Source organism: Coturnix japonica, chromosome 34 (assembly GCF_054131305.1).
Source record: "Coturnix japonica strain WE chromosome 34, WE-NBRP24, whole genome shotgun sequence".
NCBI lineage: Eukaryota > Metazoa > Chordata > Aves > Galliformes > Phasianidae > Coturnix > Coturnix japonica.
The window spans coordinates 4,739,872-4,756,820 of NC_140696.1; the positions used below are offsets into that span (position 1 = coordinate 4,739,872).

The window sequence follows — 16,949 nt, forward strand, 5'->3', positions numbered from 1 at the left end:
CTGCAGAGCAGGTGTAGTGTGAGAGGGGAGGCTGTTGCAAGACACCTTCCTTTAAGGCATCTCCCTCCATCTCCAGCACTGGCCTTGAGCTGGCCAGCAGACATCCCTGTGCCCTGACAGCCCTTTTGGTCCCCCCCATAATGAAACACTTGGTGGCAGTGATGGAAACAAATGGTGAAAATCTGAGGCTGTTCCATGATACAGAACTCCTCCCTCTGAGTACTGATTCTTTTTGCAGAAACTTGAAGGCATTTTCTTTCTTTGTCGTTCCCTTTTGGTAAAGTGCAAGCAAATCCCTCCATACCTATGTGTTACCATGGCACTGTAAACTTGCCAGATGGGAAAGAGGGAGCAGCAAGGCATTAGCTGTGGCTGTAGGTCTGTGCACATACACTGATTGGTAGCCAGGAGGTGATGGTAGAGTGTGGTGGGAGCTGGAAGCAGGTAGGCAGGCAGCAGTGGCAGGGAAGCAAGAGGTAAGTCCCCCCCAACCTCAGGGCTGGTTGTTGGCTCGTGATAAGCTGCCTAGCTGTGAGCGTGGCATTCTGAGGCATATGTATTGTGGTGTTCAGCCATCTCAGAGAATTCTGCTGCTGAGCATGAGTCAGCCCTCCCTGGGTTAACTGTTAAAGAGCAGTATCAAAAGATATGATCTTTTTCTGATCCCTGTGCCCTTCAAGCCCTTCCCTCTCTAAGTGGCCCCAGCAGAGAAATGGAGTGTCCCTAAGGTCTCACTGCAGTGTCACAGCTCATAGAAGTGAGATGTGACTCCCAGCTCCCCATGGACTTGGTGCGATTGTCCTCACATTAAGCAGTGTGGAAAGACATGATGCTAAATAAGAGGAGTTGTGTGACATCTAAGGAGCAGGGCCCACTGGTTCAGAGCCCAGGTGGACTCAGCCTGGGAGCCATCAGTCTGAGTCTGAGTGCTACAAGGCACGAAGGGTGCTGTATGAAGCAGAGCTCAGCCTGCCTTCCTGAGAGCCTTGCTTTCCATCTAGCATCATGTCACCACTCTGTCTCGGAATGGTGCTGAGCCTCCTCACCAGCAAGACCCGTCCCTCGCACCCATCCCTTCCAGCCTCATGCTTCCCTCTTGCTGCTGAGCTGGGAGAGCATCTCCCTTCGCCTGTGGCAGTAAACTCACTGGGTGATGCCGTGGAGTGAGGATAGCAACAACCAATTCCTTAAGGGGCCATCTCAGAGCCTTTCCTGGCTTTTCCTCCTGTCGCAGGGAGAAGTGCCCCTGCCTAAGTGGAATAAATTGGTACAGACCATTAGCAGCGCAAGACCTCCTCCAACGGGGGAAAGGAGGGGGCTGTCGGCGCTGCTCTGGATACAAAGCAGCCAGCCACGCTCTGGCTCCTTCCTCCCGCATCCCGTTGGCCTCCTCCTCCCTGTTTGCACGCTCCCTCCCTCCCACGCTCGCTCCCTCTCTCATTCTTTCCTTCCCTTACCGCTGCAGAGAAGCAGACCTGGGGAACTGATGGTCCACGAAGGAGGAAGGAGCTCTCCCCTGCGTTTCTTTGAGGGTGAAACGGAGAGGCAGAGATACGATGAAGGAGCGTTTTTGTTGCTGCCTGGATTAAGAAAGAATACATAAAAAATATATATAAATAAATAAAATCCGGACCCAACAAACAAGGAAAAAGGGAGGAGAGAAGGAGGAGGAGGTTGCTGGGGGGAGCCCACTCCAGTGGGTGAACAGCTGCTTTGAATCGTGCCTCTGTTCCCAGGGATTAAAGCATGAATGGGAGCAGCCTCCCAGCCACGATGGAGAGAGAAGGCGGTTCAGGCTGTGGGAATAAGGTAACTCTTGCCTCTCACAGACATTGCATGGCTGAGCTGAGCAGGACAGAGATCCTTTATGCACTAGGGCTGGGTGTGTGTATGTGTGCATGCAATGGGCAGGGTGTGGGAGGAAGCAAGAAAGACTCCAAGCAATTTTACTATCTCTTTCAGTGTATTTGAAGGATGCACAAGGGGTCTTGGGGGCTGCAGTGCTGGAGATCGCTTTACCTCCCTTTCTCAGGCTGGGTGCCATAGGATGTCAGGCTGCCTTGCCTGGGGAAAGGCTGGCTGGGAAAAAATGCCCATGTCTCGCCTCCAGGAGCACTGTGCTCCCAGCTTTGCCCTCCCAGCCCTGCACCTGCTCTGGGGCTCCCCTCGTGGGCTTGTGTGTGGCTCTCCAAGATCTGCTTGGGGACTTCAATGGCCCTGTGTCCCCCAGAGCCCACCCGTGTACTCTGCAGAGTGACAGGAGGGAGGTGAGAGGCAATCAGAGAGTTGCTTTTCTCTTTCCTGTGTCAATCTCTGCCTTTTCTTTGAACAGAAAGAGCAGGGATTTAGGAGGAGGGGGAACTGAAGTCCCTTTCATTCGTGCCAGCCAGTGGCGAGAGCCAACTTTGGGGCTGCTTAAAGGGAAAAGCTTTCCAAGTGTTGGTTGTTTTGCTTTTTGGTTTTTGGGGTTTTTTTTTTTGAGGAAGAAGAAATGGTTGTGCAATGCTCTGCCAGCGGAGGATGATCTCTGTGTCATGTCATGTTGTGTGAGCGGACTGGGATGAGAAATAGTGATTAACGGCCAGAAAGTCCATAGCGATCAATGAAGCAGTCCACAAATGACGCTTGCCCTTTTCCTGCTGAGCTTCTCTCTGCTATAGTTCCTGGATCTGTGACCTTTAAGGTCCTCATTTCTCTCAGCCAGACCAGAAAGTACAATTTCAAACCATGCTGGGAAGTGGCTCAGCCCAGATGTTGTTTGGGAAAGCATGGAGGAAGTCCTGATGTCTCCAGCTGCAGATACCATACCCACTTCATGCCCTTAATCACCTTTGGGGGCTTCTTGGAGGGTCTTCAGCTTGGCATGGAGCTAGGAGGAATTTGCTTTGATTACTTTGCTAGCGGCATGTCACAGATCATGTGCACACAGTGCAGAGAGTCACAAGCCCTGATGAGCTGTCGATTGACTTCAGAGCTTGTATACACTTGTAAGGAGTTCACAGCCTGATGTTTGCTATGGACTCGGAGGCTGTGCAGTCTGTTTGTAGGTCTTGTGTGCTTGTCTGACACGTGTTCCTGAACATCTACAGCAAGGTGATGCCAACTTGTGAAAACATCTGGGGTTGTGTATGTGCATGGACATCAGTACAGAAGCTGGGCTGTGGAAATGTGGAGTGGAGCTTCCTTTTGTATTGTGAGTAATTCTTGCTTATGTGAGGACACTGAGCCATTGAAGTGCATCTTGCTGACTTGTTTGTGTGATTAGTGCTTCCCTATATGCAAGTCTCTGATGGGAATGAAGTGACCAAGATTTGGCTTGAGAAGATGGTTGGGATTGCTTGGGTAACCTGACAGGGTCAGTGTGAAAAAGGTGGGAGAAAATGGAGGCGTGTGGGGGGGAGGGGAAGGTAAAATAACTTTCAGTACGTAGCCCCAACTCTTCTCTGCATCAGCTTCAAAGCAATGAGAAAGATGGAAGATATTCAGAAGAAGGGATGGAGTAATTAGGCTGTGGAAAAGAAAGATATTGTGTCAGAAGGGCTAACCCTGTGATATGAGCCGAGAGCCTTGGAAGTGGGCAAAGCTGGCAGGGCAGTGGATGCTGCAAGGAGGGGAAGGCAGCTGAGCAACATTTTTGTTTTCTTGGTAGAATATGTTGGGGTATATGAGAGAGGGAAGAAACGCAATGAGCGATGCTGACTGTGAGTACTTTCCCATCTCATGCACCCAAGTTCTGAATCTCTCCTGCCTTCCCATAGGCATTCCAGGTGAATCACTTAGCTCTCCGGCACAGCACTAGGAATCTGGGGTCAGTAGTGAGGTGGTAACGGCTCTAATGAGAGCTACTGCTTCTGAGCTGGGCTAACTTGAGGAAGGTGCAAGAGATGGGATGTAAACCTCGTGTCATTTCTGTTCTCTAAGGTGGCAAATTGAGAGGGCATCCAAAGGAAAGATCTCCCTCTACATGTATGTGTTGGTACAGAGAAGAACTTTCATGGGTGTTAATTGGCATCTCGATGTTTCCTGACCCAATGAGGTGGCTCAAAGTGGAGAATAAATATTGTCCTTCTAAGGAGGAACAGTGCCCCGAGCCAAGGACAGGGCTGTCACCTTGGATGTGTCACAGGCCTGGCATAGTTTGTAATTCTGTTCTCCTGTGGCTTTGTCCTCAGCAGGTCAGTGTCTCAGCCCCAGCCAGCTCCAGCAGTGCTGGGATTTTCTCTCTCCTCCCCTGACCTGCAGCGTTGCTCTGTGTCTTTCTGGGTTTTGCTCTGCAGTTGTACAACCCCTGAGGCAAAAAGAGCCCTAAGTGCATCTGGTGTGCAGGGCTGTGTCACATCAACATGCCCCCCAACACCACCAATTTCTAGTAAATAATTCCTCTGACAGGGAGATCTGGCCTGAGCTGACCAAGAATCCTTCCAATTGCCAAGTGTGAGCACACACCCCACTTGTGTAACGCTGGCTGCTCAGCATCACGATAATGCGTTCTGAAGGGAAAGCAGCACATCTGCCCTTTGAATTTTTTTTTCCAGAACCCTCACATTGCAGCAGCAGAAGTCTTGGGAAGTGAAAAGAACTGCTTTTTAAGGGACAAATTAGGGCAAATGTTGCAGTTCTTTTTTCCTAGTGTCTCATGCAGACTTGCCCTTTGCAGTACCTTTGCTCTCTCTTGCCCTTGTTTCACTGCTGCCAGCTCAAGAAAGTTGTGCAAAAGCAGTTTGTTCTTCTTCAAACAAAATCCAGTGTGCAGATGTGAATCCACAGGAAGAGAGGATGCAGAGCCAGGCTGTTCTGCGTCACTTTGCATTTTGTCTTGCAGGGATGCACAGCATGAGAGGCTGCCTGGGTTCCAGATCTGCTTTATGTCTCCAACTCCCAGGGACGCAGCAGACTTGGGTCAGCATCCTTCTTGGGGCTGTTGCCCTTTGTGGCTTTCTCACCCCACACTTCTTTACAGCTCTGCATTGTGAAGTGCCATTCAGCAGCCCTGAGAACTGAGTGGGCCTCTGCTTTATTTTTTGTTCAGACATTATGGCTGGAGCAGCATTTGGTGTAGCTTCAATACACACACTATGGCAAAGCATCTTCTGGAAGCAATGTCACAGGAAAGGCCGTCTGCAGTATCTTTTTCATAGGTCCACATTCTCTGTACTATGTCATTCTTTCTGTTTTACTTGAGGACATCCTGAAATGGGATATTCCCAGTGATTTGTTCCCTGGATGGCAAGAGAGGTGGCCTTTGCCAGCTGCAAGGCCTGAAGAGTGAGGATGGATTCTCCCTCTTTCTCCTGCCAATCCCAACTGCTTGTGTTTGATTTGGCAAGCTGATGTCAGGGCTGGATTCACTTTCCTCAAGCTAATAAGGGCCTTGCTGAGTAGAGATCACAAGGTGTGGCTCATAATTAATCTTAATATCTTGATTAGACGTGTGGACCACCCCCAAGTACTCTAAGCAACACAGCATATTACTCACTACTGAACATATCCTCCTATATTTTCTAATGGAACTCCACAGCTCCAGGGAGCTGAGAGATGGGAGAACTGAGGGCAAACAGTTCCCAGCTGTGCACTGCTATAGGTCTGTCCCACAGCTGTAGGCAAGTTAATCCATTCTGTCATTGTACAGAGAGTTGAGCTCTTCTGAGATACACACACCTCGCATGCTCCTGGCCCTGCCCCAGCACCATGGAGCCTTTAAGCAATTTGCCAGCTGCACTGGTACTCAGCAACCCCTCCGGATGATCCATGGGGAGCACAGTGTGATATTCTTGGCAGTGACAGCAGAATAAATAGGAAATGCTTAAGATCCCCTTCCTGCCTGGATCAGAGCTGTTTTCCTCCAGACAGGAGAGGAGCTAACCTTCTTTGCAAGGCTCCCTGCACTGTTCTGTAACAGCAGGTGATATGTCAGCACTCAAAGGGTGTGTGGTTGCATCGGTCACTGCTGGCCCAGCTCCAGTCTGTACACTGCCTGCAGTGCTATTTATTGTTAGCTCCTGAGATGTGGTTTGCTGCTCCTTGGTGCTGCGTGCATCTGAAGCATAGCGTGTAAGTACGCAGAGGAAATGGTTGTAGGTGGAAGGAGAGCTAGATGCTGACAAGAAAAGGTGAATGTGACCATACTGAGAGTCTTCTGGCAGAGATATGGGAGAAATTTTGCTCATTAGAGTGGACCAATCTTTAGAAATGCATACAAGCCTCCAGCTCTGATGCCTATGAGGAAGTGATTTATGGCTTTGCATCGTGACTGAGAATTCTCTCCATCCAGCTCCGGGCTGTTGCAAAGGTGTGTGTGCACCGTGGAGCCTACTAAAGACTGATGTCTGTTGGGCCCTTCTGTGTCCTCTCTGAAACAACAACAGCTGGTACACAGCTCTCACAGTGAGGGAAGTGGTGCTCAGACTCTCCTTCCATTCCTGCCTGGTGCAATCTTGACTGGTGGGTTGGGTTGTCAGAGGAAATCGCTCTTCTGCTCTGTCTGCTGTCTGGGAACCCCGTCAAAGCCCAATAGGAGTAGGTCAGGAACTGAGAGCTGTGGCACAAAGAACGGTGGCTGCAGAAAGGTGGGAATCCCTTTGCTTACTGATGTCTGCTTGCATAGATTCAGCTGTAAAGTGACATGGGCGGTGGGAATTCGTCTGGAGCTGCGAGCTCACAGCTGCAGTACCTAATCTGCAGCCAGTCTGCTCTCCAGCCTCATGAGCAGTATGTGAATGGGGACAGAACCCCAGTTTCACCAGTGCTGCAGTTTGCTGTGGTCAAGGGGAATAAGACGTGTTTTGCTTTGTGAAAGCAGACGGGCCTGTCTCAGCTGCTTTCCTAAATGCCCTGGCACGGTTGGTTTGCCAGATTTGGCACCTGAAAGACAAGGAAGGCTAATTCAGAAGAAAGACCTGCACTCTGCCTGTTCCCCCCCTCCAGCTTTCATACAGCTGGGTTGAGACCGAAAGTAAAAGGATGGATGCTGAGGCTCCGCTCTGGATTTCATGAATGGATGAATGTAGAGAGGCAAGTGGGGATTTTGAGGGGATTTGGAAGCCTGCTCCAGGATTTGTCTGGCAAGCAGAGCATTTATAATACTTCCAGCATTATGATAACATAATGTCAGCATGATTCAGGTCCCACTCCTGTTCTTGGCAAACAGGAAGCCCAACTCCTATCACCACCAGGAGGAGAAGGATCCCATTTCTGACAGGTTGTAGTTTTAAATAACCCTACTCTTGTCTCCCATTGGTGTTCCAAAACAAGAGCTGAGATGCTTCTGTGTGCTGCTGTGGACGAGTTGGTCTGCCTGCAGATGCTTATGAGAGAGGAGCAGAGCTGCATGAGCGGTGCTGCCATGGAGCAGAGGAACATGAAATGAGAGAGGAGTGGGTGCCTGGGCCAACTCCCACCTACTCTGGACTGCTCCATAAATACCAGCGGGGCGCTGAGGCATTCTGGCTGTGCTCCTCGCTTTGTTTTTCCATCTGCTTAGCAGCTTCTAAAGCTAAAGAAGAAATGTGTACCGACACATTGCTGTTAACACAGGTGGCCCTGCAAGGGCCAGGACTGTGCTCACCAGTCTGTGAAGGAATGTACTTGTGGTAGACCCACTCCCAGCAAGTAGGAGAGCAAAAGGCAGTAAGTGCTGTGGAATGACATTTCTCTGACCAGAGTAGAGTGATCTGTGATTATTCTATCTGAATCCTATAGACTGTGGTGTGGAGGGTAAATTTGGAGCTTTGCTGAGATACAGCTGGCCCTGCAATGCTTCTGGGTCATGTTCTGCCATCTCTCCATCCCCACTGGGATGCAGCTGCAGGCCCAAGGGAAAGGCTGGAGTTTGTGGAGTGTACAGGAGGTGAGTGATGCTTGCTGTGCCATTAATGAGGTACATTAACCAGATGATGAGGGAGCGGCCTGACAGGGCTGTTAACTCCTGTCCTTTGCTATAACAAAGCCGTAAAACCCTCCAGAAGCATCAAAGCAGGAGAGCAGCAAAAAGAGCAGCTTTGCAGGAGGGATTTTACTAGAGGCTGGATGTGGTATCTGGAACCCATTTTGGTACATGGATAAGCTGATCATTTTTCTGAATAATAGATGCACTTGTTGATTGCTGAGGGGCAGATAGAGAAGGGGGCTGTGTCTCTAAAGGAGACAGCAGGACACATGGGGTCAGCTGCAGTCCTGAGGGCTCCTGCTGGACCCAGGGAGCTGTGGGTTCTTTGTGAGGTGGTTGCTGTGCTCAGATTAACAAGATGCTTTGAGATACTCCTTCATGCAGTGGTACTGAGAGCGGCCTCTTCCTTGAGACACAGCTTTCACCTTTCTAGTGACATGTTTTGCTTCTAATTTGGGATACAGAAGTGAAATCTGGCACAGGCCTGCCATCCTTGAAAGGCTGCCAGCCAGTTTATGGCACTCCCTGACTGTATGCTCCCCACAGCCTCAGTGAGACACAAGATTTGCTCACCCTTCCCATCCTTAGCTCTTGCAGTAGCTGCAGGGATGCATCACACCCTTGGGAGAGCCTGACTTTGGCTGTGTGACACGGGCTTGTAGGGATATTCAGAGGTTTATTCAGATGGGCTCTGATCCACTTGTATAAGTGGCAGCTGGTTATGGAGATTAGAGCTACAGAAGTCACTATTAATGAATAATTTTCCCCACTGTCTTCCTTATAATAGTGGTGTGTCCACAAGGCATGACTCTAATGCATTCATTTTCAGTGAGCGTGCAGCTCCTCGAATGCCCTTCTGTAGGAATTGGAAGTACTTGTTTCTCTCCATCAGTTTCTTCTTTATACCAGGCATGATTTTTACCAGGGAAGAGTCTCAAGAGCAAAAATTAGATGCTCTGAAAAGGCTGGGTGGGATATGAGTAGTAGAAGGGGCCTTGGGATGGAAGTGTTGTGGGCTGAATCCCAGCAGCAGGGTGTTGTCACTGTCATCATGTGAAGAGGTGCTAGGTAGGAGCATATAGAATGCCATACACCTGCTGCTGAGTGCCTGTAAGGCTTTGTGCTGGCAGGATGGGGTGAGCAGGGGACCCGAGCTGTCTCCCAGCTGCTGCCCTGGTCCTTGCTTGGGAAATTCAACAGCTGTGAAACTGATGGTGGCAAAGGATTTGTTACGATCCTCTGAAGCTCTCACCCCATGCATGCACCTCCTTTCTTCCTCCGATTTATCTTTTAATAATGCTGCCAACATTATTTCTCATCTCTGTCTCGTGCGCTCTGCGCTCTGCCTGGCAGTCCCTTTTGTCTCACACAGGCATCTTGAGCCATTCTGCTCTAATGGGGAGAGACTCTGGCTGCTGAAGTTAATAACTTATCCTGCAGCCTGCGTCATTCCTGTTACAGAGCAGCTGTGGATGATGCAGCCCTTGCTCTGCGGGAGGGAAAGGGTTGTGGTGGAGGTGGTGATCCCATTCAGTCTGGGATCAGCCCAAGCACTGGCTGTGTGTGGTGCTGAGCCCTTCTGCATGCAGACAGCACTTATTTCTCCCTCTTTATCTCAACCACTGTTACTGTTGTAGCTCGTTTTCAACTGAGCCAAAGAGTTTAGTAAGTTTGCCTTATTCTTGAAGATTAGTCATCTGCAGCGATGACATTTGCTAGACTGACAGCTCCAATCAAATGTCAAGGGCTGCACTTGTGCTTAAAGATATTTGTTTAATTTAAAAATAAAAGAAAATCAACCTGACTAATTAAGCGTTGCATGTTGAGATACAGTGTAGGAAAGCACTGATGTGTTCCAGGTTGCTTGAAGAAGCTTCCAGGGTGCCATGGCCTGGGGTGGGCAGAACTGGAGGGAGCAAAGTGTGGGTCTATGCTGTGCCTGTCAGTGCTCCTGCCTCTGCTCTGCCCTTGGGCAGGGGATGGCCTGCCCCTCTGTCCCTGCCATGAGCTTGGTTGTAATAATAACGATGTAATTTGCCTGGTTGATTTGCATGCAACATAATTACCACATGATTACAATATTCTTAGAGCAGCCATTACAAAACTCTTTGGTTTCGCAGAGCTATCTAAGAGCTTATCTCACTCCTCACCTTGCATGTGTAGCCCTGCAAGGGAGTCTGGCTGTCCATCCCTGTCTGCAGCTCTCTGTATGGCAGGTTATACCCATGTACTTTTAGCTGCTTGCACATTTGAGCTCCTTGAAATGAGGCACTGTGTGGTTCATGGGGAGTATTTTCCTATCTCCTGGCTATTCTGGAGACAGATCAGTGCCTGGCTGAGCAGGTCAGGCTTGCATACAGAATGGAGGTGCTCTCATACATGACAGGGGCTGGCAAGTTGTGCTGGGGAGCTGGGCAGCACCAGAGGCACTTGTGAGGATCAGCCTTCCATAGGAGCTGCTGCTTCACTCCGCTTTGACTTGGGCTGAGAAACCATCGGCTTAATTCTATACCAGCTTTTATTTGGCTTTTGCATTTCTTATTCAAAATCTGTGCTGGGTTTGGCCTTTGGGTGTTTTTAAAACTCGAAGAAATGACCTTTCCTGGGCACACACACCAGCCCATCAGATCGGTGAGAGCTGTGCTTTGCCAGCACCTGCAGCATCAGAGTTTGTGCCGTTTCCCTATTTAGCCTGTGAGCTACTTGAGCCTTGCCATTCCTGTCCAAAAGTAGGCAGCTATTTTCATCTCACCCCTAGAGCAAGCTGCGGTGCAGGTGAGCCAAAATCACTCAGCCACAGGGAAGCCAGTGTCAGATCTGGGTTTGGATTGGAAGCTGGACAAACTGTGGATTTAGCCTTTGCCTTCTGCACTCAGAGTCAAACTGAGAGCCAAATCCTACCTCCTTGGGCACTGCTGGAATGGCTGTGGGTTGATTGGATTGACACACAGGTTTGTTTTGCTGGTAGACACAAAGAAATCCTTGCCTTCCAAATGCCTCTCAGCTGGCAGACGGGCCACGTTATCCTGACAGCTGGTTCCCAGGCAGGCAAAGCTTCAGTGCTCACTCTGGAAAGAGGAGATAGAGGAAGAAGGGAAAGTGTATGATGGAAGGAGCCCTGTGTGCTTGCTTTTGGCTGGCACTGTGGGGTGAGGAGACCCTGTTGGATCTCAACAGTGACCAGAAATTGAAGGGAGGTAGTTTGAAAATGACCTTCCTGTTTCTGAGGAGAATATTGTGTAGGTTTGTGGCTGCACAAATGGGCTGCGGAAGGGCAAGCAACGATTGATTGTGTTGCAAGCTGCTGAATTACAGTTGGGCATTTGCTTTATCATCCCAGGTCCCTCCCCACCCCCTTTCCCTACCGTAGCCTGAAAGAATCGATGTTAATCCCTCAGTCCCATTAGTGACTTTTGCAGAGGTCACAGGCTGGCGGTCTCTACGTGCTGTTTAACCCCCAGCACTGAGCAGGGTTTAGGATTTGAGCCTCATCTCTTTAAAGAAGCTGTCTAATGGGGATGGGAGCTGGGGATTTTCTATGCTTTCTACAGTTTTGGGCTGACTTTGTTGCAGGCTTGTCCACAGCAAGCAGACGGTGTGCAAGAAGGCAGGAATTTACATGTGGATGTATAGCACAGAAGCTCTTTGGTTTGAATTGCCTGCATAGCTGCTCTTAGTGCCTCTAAAATGCAAAGCAACCAATGCCAGGCTCCTGCAGCTCCTTGCAAGCAGGGCACGTTGGAAGTGGCTCTCAGCCACTGACAACAAAGACATGAAGGGGGTGCTGGTCAGGTGAACCTTGTTATTCTGACAGCTGTGCCAGTCATTTCATCACCCAGCTATGTTATGCATGTTTAACTTGTTAGGTTTCTTTGGGCAGAGGGAGGAAGGCAAGCCCCCATGGTGCACAGTGTTAGCCTGGCATCTTTGGTTCAGTGATTCCATGGTGCAAGTCCTGTGAAATCTGATTGGGAAAGGAGGAACCTGGCTGTCACAGCCTGACACCTCCGGTAGGTTGCTATCAACCCCTTCGGACAAAGCATATGCAAAGCCTCTTATGGAGCTGTGGAATTTAGACCAATCATGTTGAAATTGGGTCATCCTTTGTTAATGTCCCTTTTAAAAATCCATGGAAGTCAGCGGTGCGTAAAATATTCAGTGTCATGCAGACCACGGAGATGGAAATAGAGTCCGGAGATACGTCTGCTTCTGAAAACGTTGACGTGGCCTTAGCTGAGCAAGGGGCTATTTTGAGGCATTGCTGTGTCACCAGCTTGAGAAGACTTCATGGAGAAGGATGAGGAGCTGATGTTGGAGCTCTTTCCTCAGCACGCGTTCAGCATTCACCCACGAGCAACCTCAGAGAAAGCTGAACGACTTTTCATGGGTGTCGTCAGCATTTCCCCAAGATAACAACTCCCAGTTGCCTTTCTATTTTGGAAGTGGGCTGTAAGTCAAACAGCTTTTCATCTCAATAGGAAGAGAGATGCTTTTTAAAACCAGTGCGTGAAGCGATCAAGTAGGAGCGGGTGCTGGAAGAGCTTTCTAATCTGAGGCTCGAGTCAACCCACAGCTTTCCAGGCTGGAACAACCCCAATCCACCAGCACAGCCCCTGGGAGCAGCCAGGGCAGACCTCCTGCTGGCCAGGGCCGGGATGCTGAGCATCCCAAGGACCCACACTAACTGCTGCCAAGTGTGTGACATGGTTTTGATGGTTCCTTGCTGAGAGCAAACAGATTGCAGAGCCTGTGTTCAGCTCTCTTCAAAAGCACTGCAATAGAGAGATACCTGCTGCTGTGGTGCTGATTGCTTTTCTGTACAGAAAAGGAAACACATTTAGGACAATGTATTAAGCCTCTTAAGGACTTAGCACTTAGCAGAAGGTCCATTTTGCTGTTGGAAGCAGCAAGATGTGAGGGTGTTTGCTGTCAATGTAGGAGCAGTGTCATCACATCTCCAGCCCTGCCCATCACTGCAGGTACCTGCCAAGGCAGAGCAGTGTAGAAGGGGTTAATGTGGACAGGAAAAAGTTTCTGGTGTTTGTTAAAATTTGGCTTAAGCTCCGAGACTCAGCGGTGTCTGTGTTTCCAAACTGGGTGGGTGGCTCATTCTAATTCTGGATATGCAGTTTATTCACATACACAACTAATCCCTTTTTGAATCCTGTTAAGTTCTTGTTCTCCTTAGTGTCCTGTGGCAATAAGTTACAGAAACTAATTGTGCTTGTGTTGAGCTCCCTTGATCCACTTTGCTCATGCTTGCTTTCAGTTCTAAGTGTTGTTCAGAGAAGCTCATTTTTGGGTTTTATCTTGGTTGTACTTTTTTAGTGAGACAATCTGTGTTCACAGTCCCATTCGTTGCAACCAGGGGCTCAGTGTTGGAGAGTCACATCTGAGCTCCTATGGCTGGATGTGGTTCTGCTCTTACTACCAGAGGAGAAGCAGGAATCAGAAACGTTTCTGGTGCATATTATCTCCCTCTCTTGGTTTGCAGTCGAAGCCCTTCTGCCCATAGAGCTGGGGAGAGCTGAGGGTGGAGTCAGCACCCCCCTATATCAAAGAATAAGCAATTCAGTTCTAGCAACGCTCTACTTAATAACTAAACCACAATTAGCTTTGTAGTTTTGCTACTATACTTATAATAGCACCCATTAAAGTTATGGGGTTTTTAGGCAGTTACGGCTTACAGAGTAATTAACGAGCAAGAGGCTTTATTGCTACCTTTATTTTCAGCCAGTGCTTTACAAAGGTTCTCTGCCAAACAGCAGCTCATGGACAGGACCCTATGGGCAAGGACAGGACCCTGGGCTGGGTAAGGAGCCCCCAGGGCTGCACTGCTCCCCATGGGCCAGCATTAGAGCTTGGTGCTCCTCTCTGCACATAGAGGATGTTTGTTTGGGTGGCTTGGAGCTTTTGGTGCTGTTCCATCTAGGCAATATTTTTCCTTTGGTGACTGATGCGTATACACAAGCTCAGCGAAACCCATTCTTCAGCTGAATGTGCTCCAAATTACTCCTATTCAATAAGGGGAAACCGAGGAGCGATGCTGTGGGGCTGAGCAGCCCCAAAGGAAGAGGGAAGGGGAAAAGTGACGCTAAACCTGACTGCAGAGCAAACCAACGTTCCCTATGGCAAGTGTCAGAGCTGACGCCAATTAGCCGGGTCTAAAAAAAGAACCTTCCACATTTAATAAGCCAACACGTTACTAACGCATGGCTCTGGGATTTATTAAAGCTTTTTTATTAGATGAATGCCCTTTTGATATCACCATGCCTTGCCACCATTGCCCTCTGCCGGAGGATGAGGAGTCTCTCCCACCACGTGGCCTTTGTCAGATCCGACTCTGGCAATGACAGGTTTCCAACCTGTGCAAAACACCTTTGTTTTAGGAATGCTTTAACTCCGGGATTGCTTACAGTTGAGCTGATGGTTTGTCTTATTTTGCTTTGGTTTTCCATACTTTTGCTTTTCATAGAAGCAAACGGAGCGTGTTCTTTTTTAATTAATTCACATTTCAATGTGTTCCCCCTCCTTTTCCTACCATTGTCAACTGGAGACAAGCCAGGTTTTGTTCTGAACCTTTCAGTGGCAAAAAGAGAGTGGTATTAGGAGGGGGCAGGAAGGGAGCAGATGCCTGGAAGAAGAGCAGTGTTCCCCCCACAAACAACAGCAAACATCCTGGGGCTGCATTGGTCATAAGGGGCTGTTGGGCTGCAGGGTGAGCCTTGAGCTGCCAAGCTGTGACTTTCCTCAGCAGCAGCAGAATGAAATCAGAGGCAACCATCTATTTCCTCACCGTTGTTGTTTGGAGGAGAAAATGGATTTCAACTCTTGAAGCCTTAAGGTGTGATGGAGGGAGGGAGCATGGCAGCGTCACTGAGGCCCAGGAGAATTCTGACCGTGTCCTTCAGTCAGGTTTATTGGGGTCATCAATAAAACATTGCTTTGTGAATTAACACTGAGCATCTGGAATGCTGTGTGTGCTGGGGTACAGAAGTGTGGGAGGCAGCTGCAGGTGAGATACATTCCCATGGCAGAGCATCATCCCCTGGAGCTGAGAGCAAAGCTGTGCTGGCACCTGGAGCACCAACTGACAGATGAGTGACCAGGAAGCTGCTAAGTGCTCTGTGGCAAATTAAAAGGAATTGCTGCTGCAGAGACCAATGTACAAATGGTTGGAGCCTGCTGGCTTTCCTCTATTGTATGCACAGAAATCAGTGCAGTGTCCCAGCCTAAAGGTGCCCATTCTCCATCACATAAAGCCCAGAATTGAGCTGTCCTATGGAAAAAGGTGGATAATTTGGGACTGGATTAGCAGGAGGCAGGGAGAGCTAAAAGTACTAGCTTTAGGGGAAGCTGCCTTTGACAAACAGGGCATTTGGTGCATGCCAGTCCATACAGGCACTTCTTTTGCAGGATCACTGCCCCATGCCTGCTGTGTTTGCAGAGAGGCACTGGAAGGTGTTGGGGCTTTTCAGAGACACCCTTCTGTGCCCTACCAGTGTGCTCAGAGGGCATTGCTGGCTTTAGCAGGGAAATCAGAGGGTACCGTTGCTCCATGCCTTCTGTTCAGGCACTATCACAATGGCAGGATGAGGCCAGATGCTCTTTCCTGAGGGCACCATGTGCCTTGGCAGTGTGAGGCAGGAAGGATCTCTCTTGCTTTAATAGCTGGAAAGGGATGGAGCAGAAGGCTGATGTTTGCTGGAACAATTCCTCCTCTTCCTATCTGCTTTATTTTGTCTGGATAAGGCTGATTTCTTCAGTTCTGAAAAAATTAAGGACAAACCTGCATTGCCAGGAGGTGCTTCCTAGAAAGCCTTTGGGCTGCCCAGTTGCACATCACTTATTTCAGGGCTCAGAAAGGTTCCTTACCATTGATTCCCCAAACCAGGCTGCAGGAAGCCCCAGTCTCAGTAGAGGGGATGTGTTTGGTGGCTGGTTTGGGGTTTTGTTGTTGTTTCCTCTGAACACCCTTGCAGAACAATAGCTGTCCTATGTCACGCTCACTTGGCACCATGGTCCCTGGCCCAGATTTTGGCATGGTTATAGATGTGTCCCCAGAGAGAGCCCTCCTGGAGCTGGCTGGGAGTTCTCAGTTGTGTTTGTAGGTTTTGTGTGGGTTAACATAAAGGAGTCCCCAAAACATTTCTTGAGGATTTGCATGTGCATTTGAAGGACAAAGGCATATCCCTACCCCTTCTTTTCCCTGGCAGAGGAACACCTCTGTGATTAAAGTGCTTATCTGGAAGAGTCAGAATCCATCCAGGGACTTAGATATCACTTGCTTGCACTTTAAAGGGACAGCCCATCCATTCCTGGAGCCATTTCACTTCAAGTCTTCCCTTGGGCTTGGTGCCATAGACTCAATGTGCAGCCCTATGGTCAAGGCTCAGACAAGGGAAATTCAGATCAGTCTGAACAGGGCTAAATTGGAGCTCTGAGCTTGGATCTCTCCACGACTGCCCAATACAACTGAGAAAAAGCAAGCTCCATGGCTGTCAGGAAAAACATCCGCAAAGCAGCATCTGTATGCATAGCATCCAGAACCTGGGCTTCAGGAGCTCCCCTGTGATTTAAGGAGGGGATCTGATGGTTTCTAGGGCACTGCAGGGAAAGAGAACAGTCAGGCAGCTTGTAGCTGTGAGGGTGAGAGATTAGAGCTTTTGCCCAGCGTGGAGACCTCCAGCCTTTGTCTGCAGTAATCTTTGGGCTCTTTTGTGACTGCAATGCAGCCCTGGAAGCAGCAGGCTAATGTATTCCCCCACCAGGGAACAGCGGTACTAAACTGCTACCCGTGTTTGCAAACTGTCCGCCGTGTGTATCCCTGCTAAGTGATGTACTTCTCTTGCCAAGATACTGGGATAAAATACAGTCTGCTTAAATCTTGTATGTGCTTGTGTTGAATCAAACTAAGCTGCTGTGGCAGTTTAATATACTCCACTTGCAACACCTCCGAGGTGGAAGAAATGAACCTGAACAGGCCATTGGAAGCCTGAGTTAAAACTGGCTGCATCGAAGGTGCCAGTGGGATGGTCAGAGCTGAAGGATTACAGAGACGGGC

At 49.3% G+C, this 16,949-nt stretch overlaps 1 protein-coding gene across 13 annotated transcripts in view; it reads left to right on the top strand.

Moving 5' to 3' along the window:
• The first annotated feature begins 1,311 nt into the window (after positions 1-1,311).
• Positions 1,312-16,949, top strand: part of B3GAT1 (beta-1,3-glucuronyltransferase 1) — a 28,500-nt gene continuing 12,862 nt past the window's right edge. For 3 of the 13 annotated variants that reach the window (XM_085525808.1, XM_015883914.3, XM_015883908.3), the window contains exon 1: positions 1,315-1,809. Coding sequence is in view for 1 of the 13 variants with exons in the window: in XM_085525803.1 (XP_085381929.1) it covers positions 7,753-7,846 (94 nt within the window). In the remaining 12 variants the exon portion in view is untranslated. Of the gene's footprint in view, positions 1,810-7,689; positions 7,847-16,949 lie in introns of those variants that run through there. The other 10 variants (XM_015883913.3, XM_015883915.3, XM_015883912.3 and 7 more) reach the window with 10 other exon arrangements.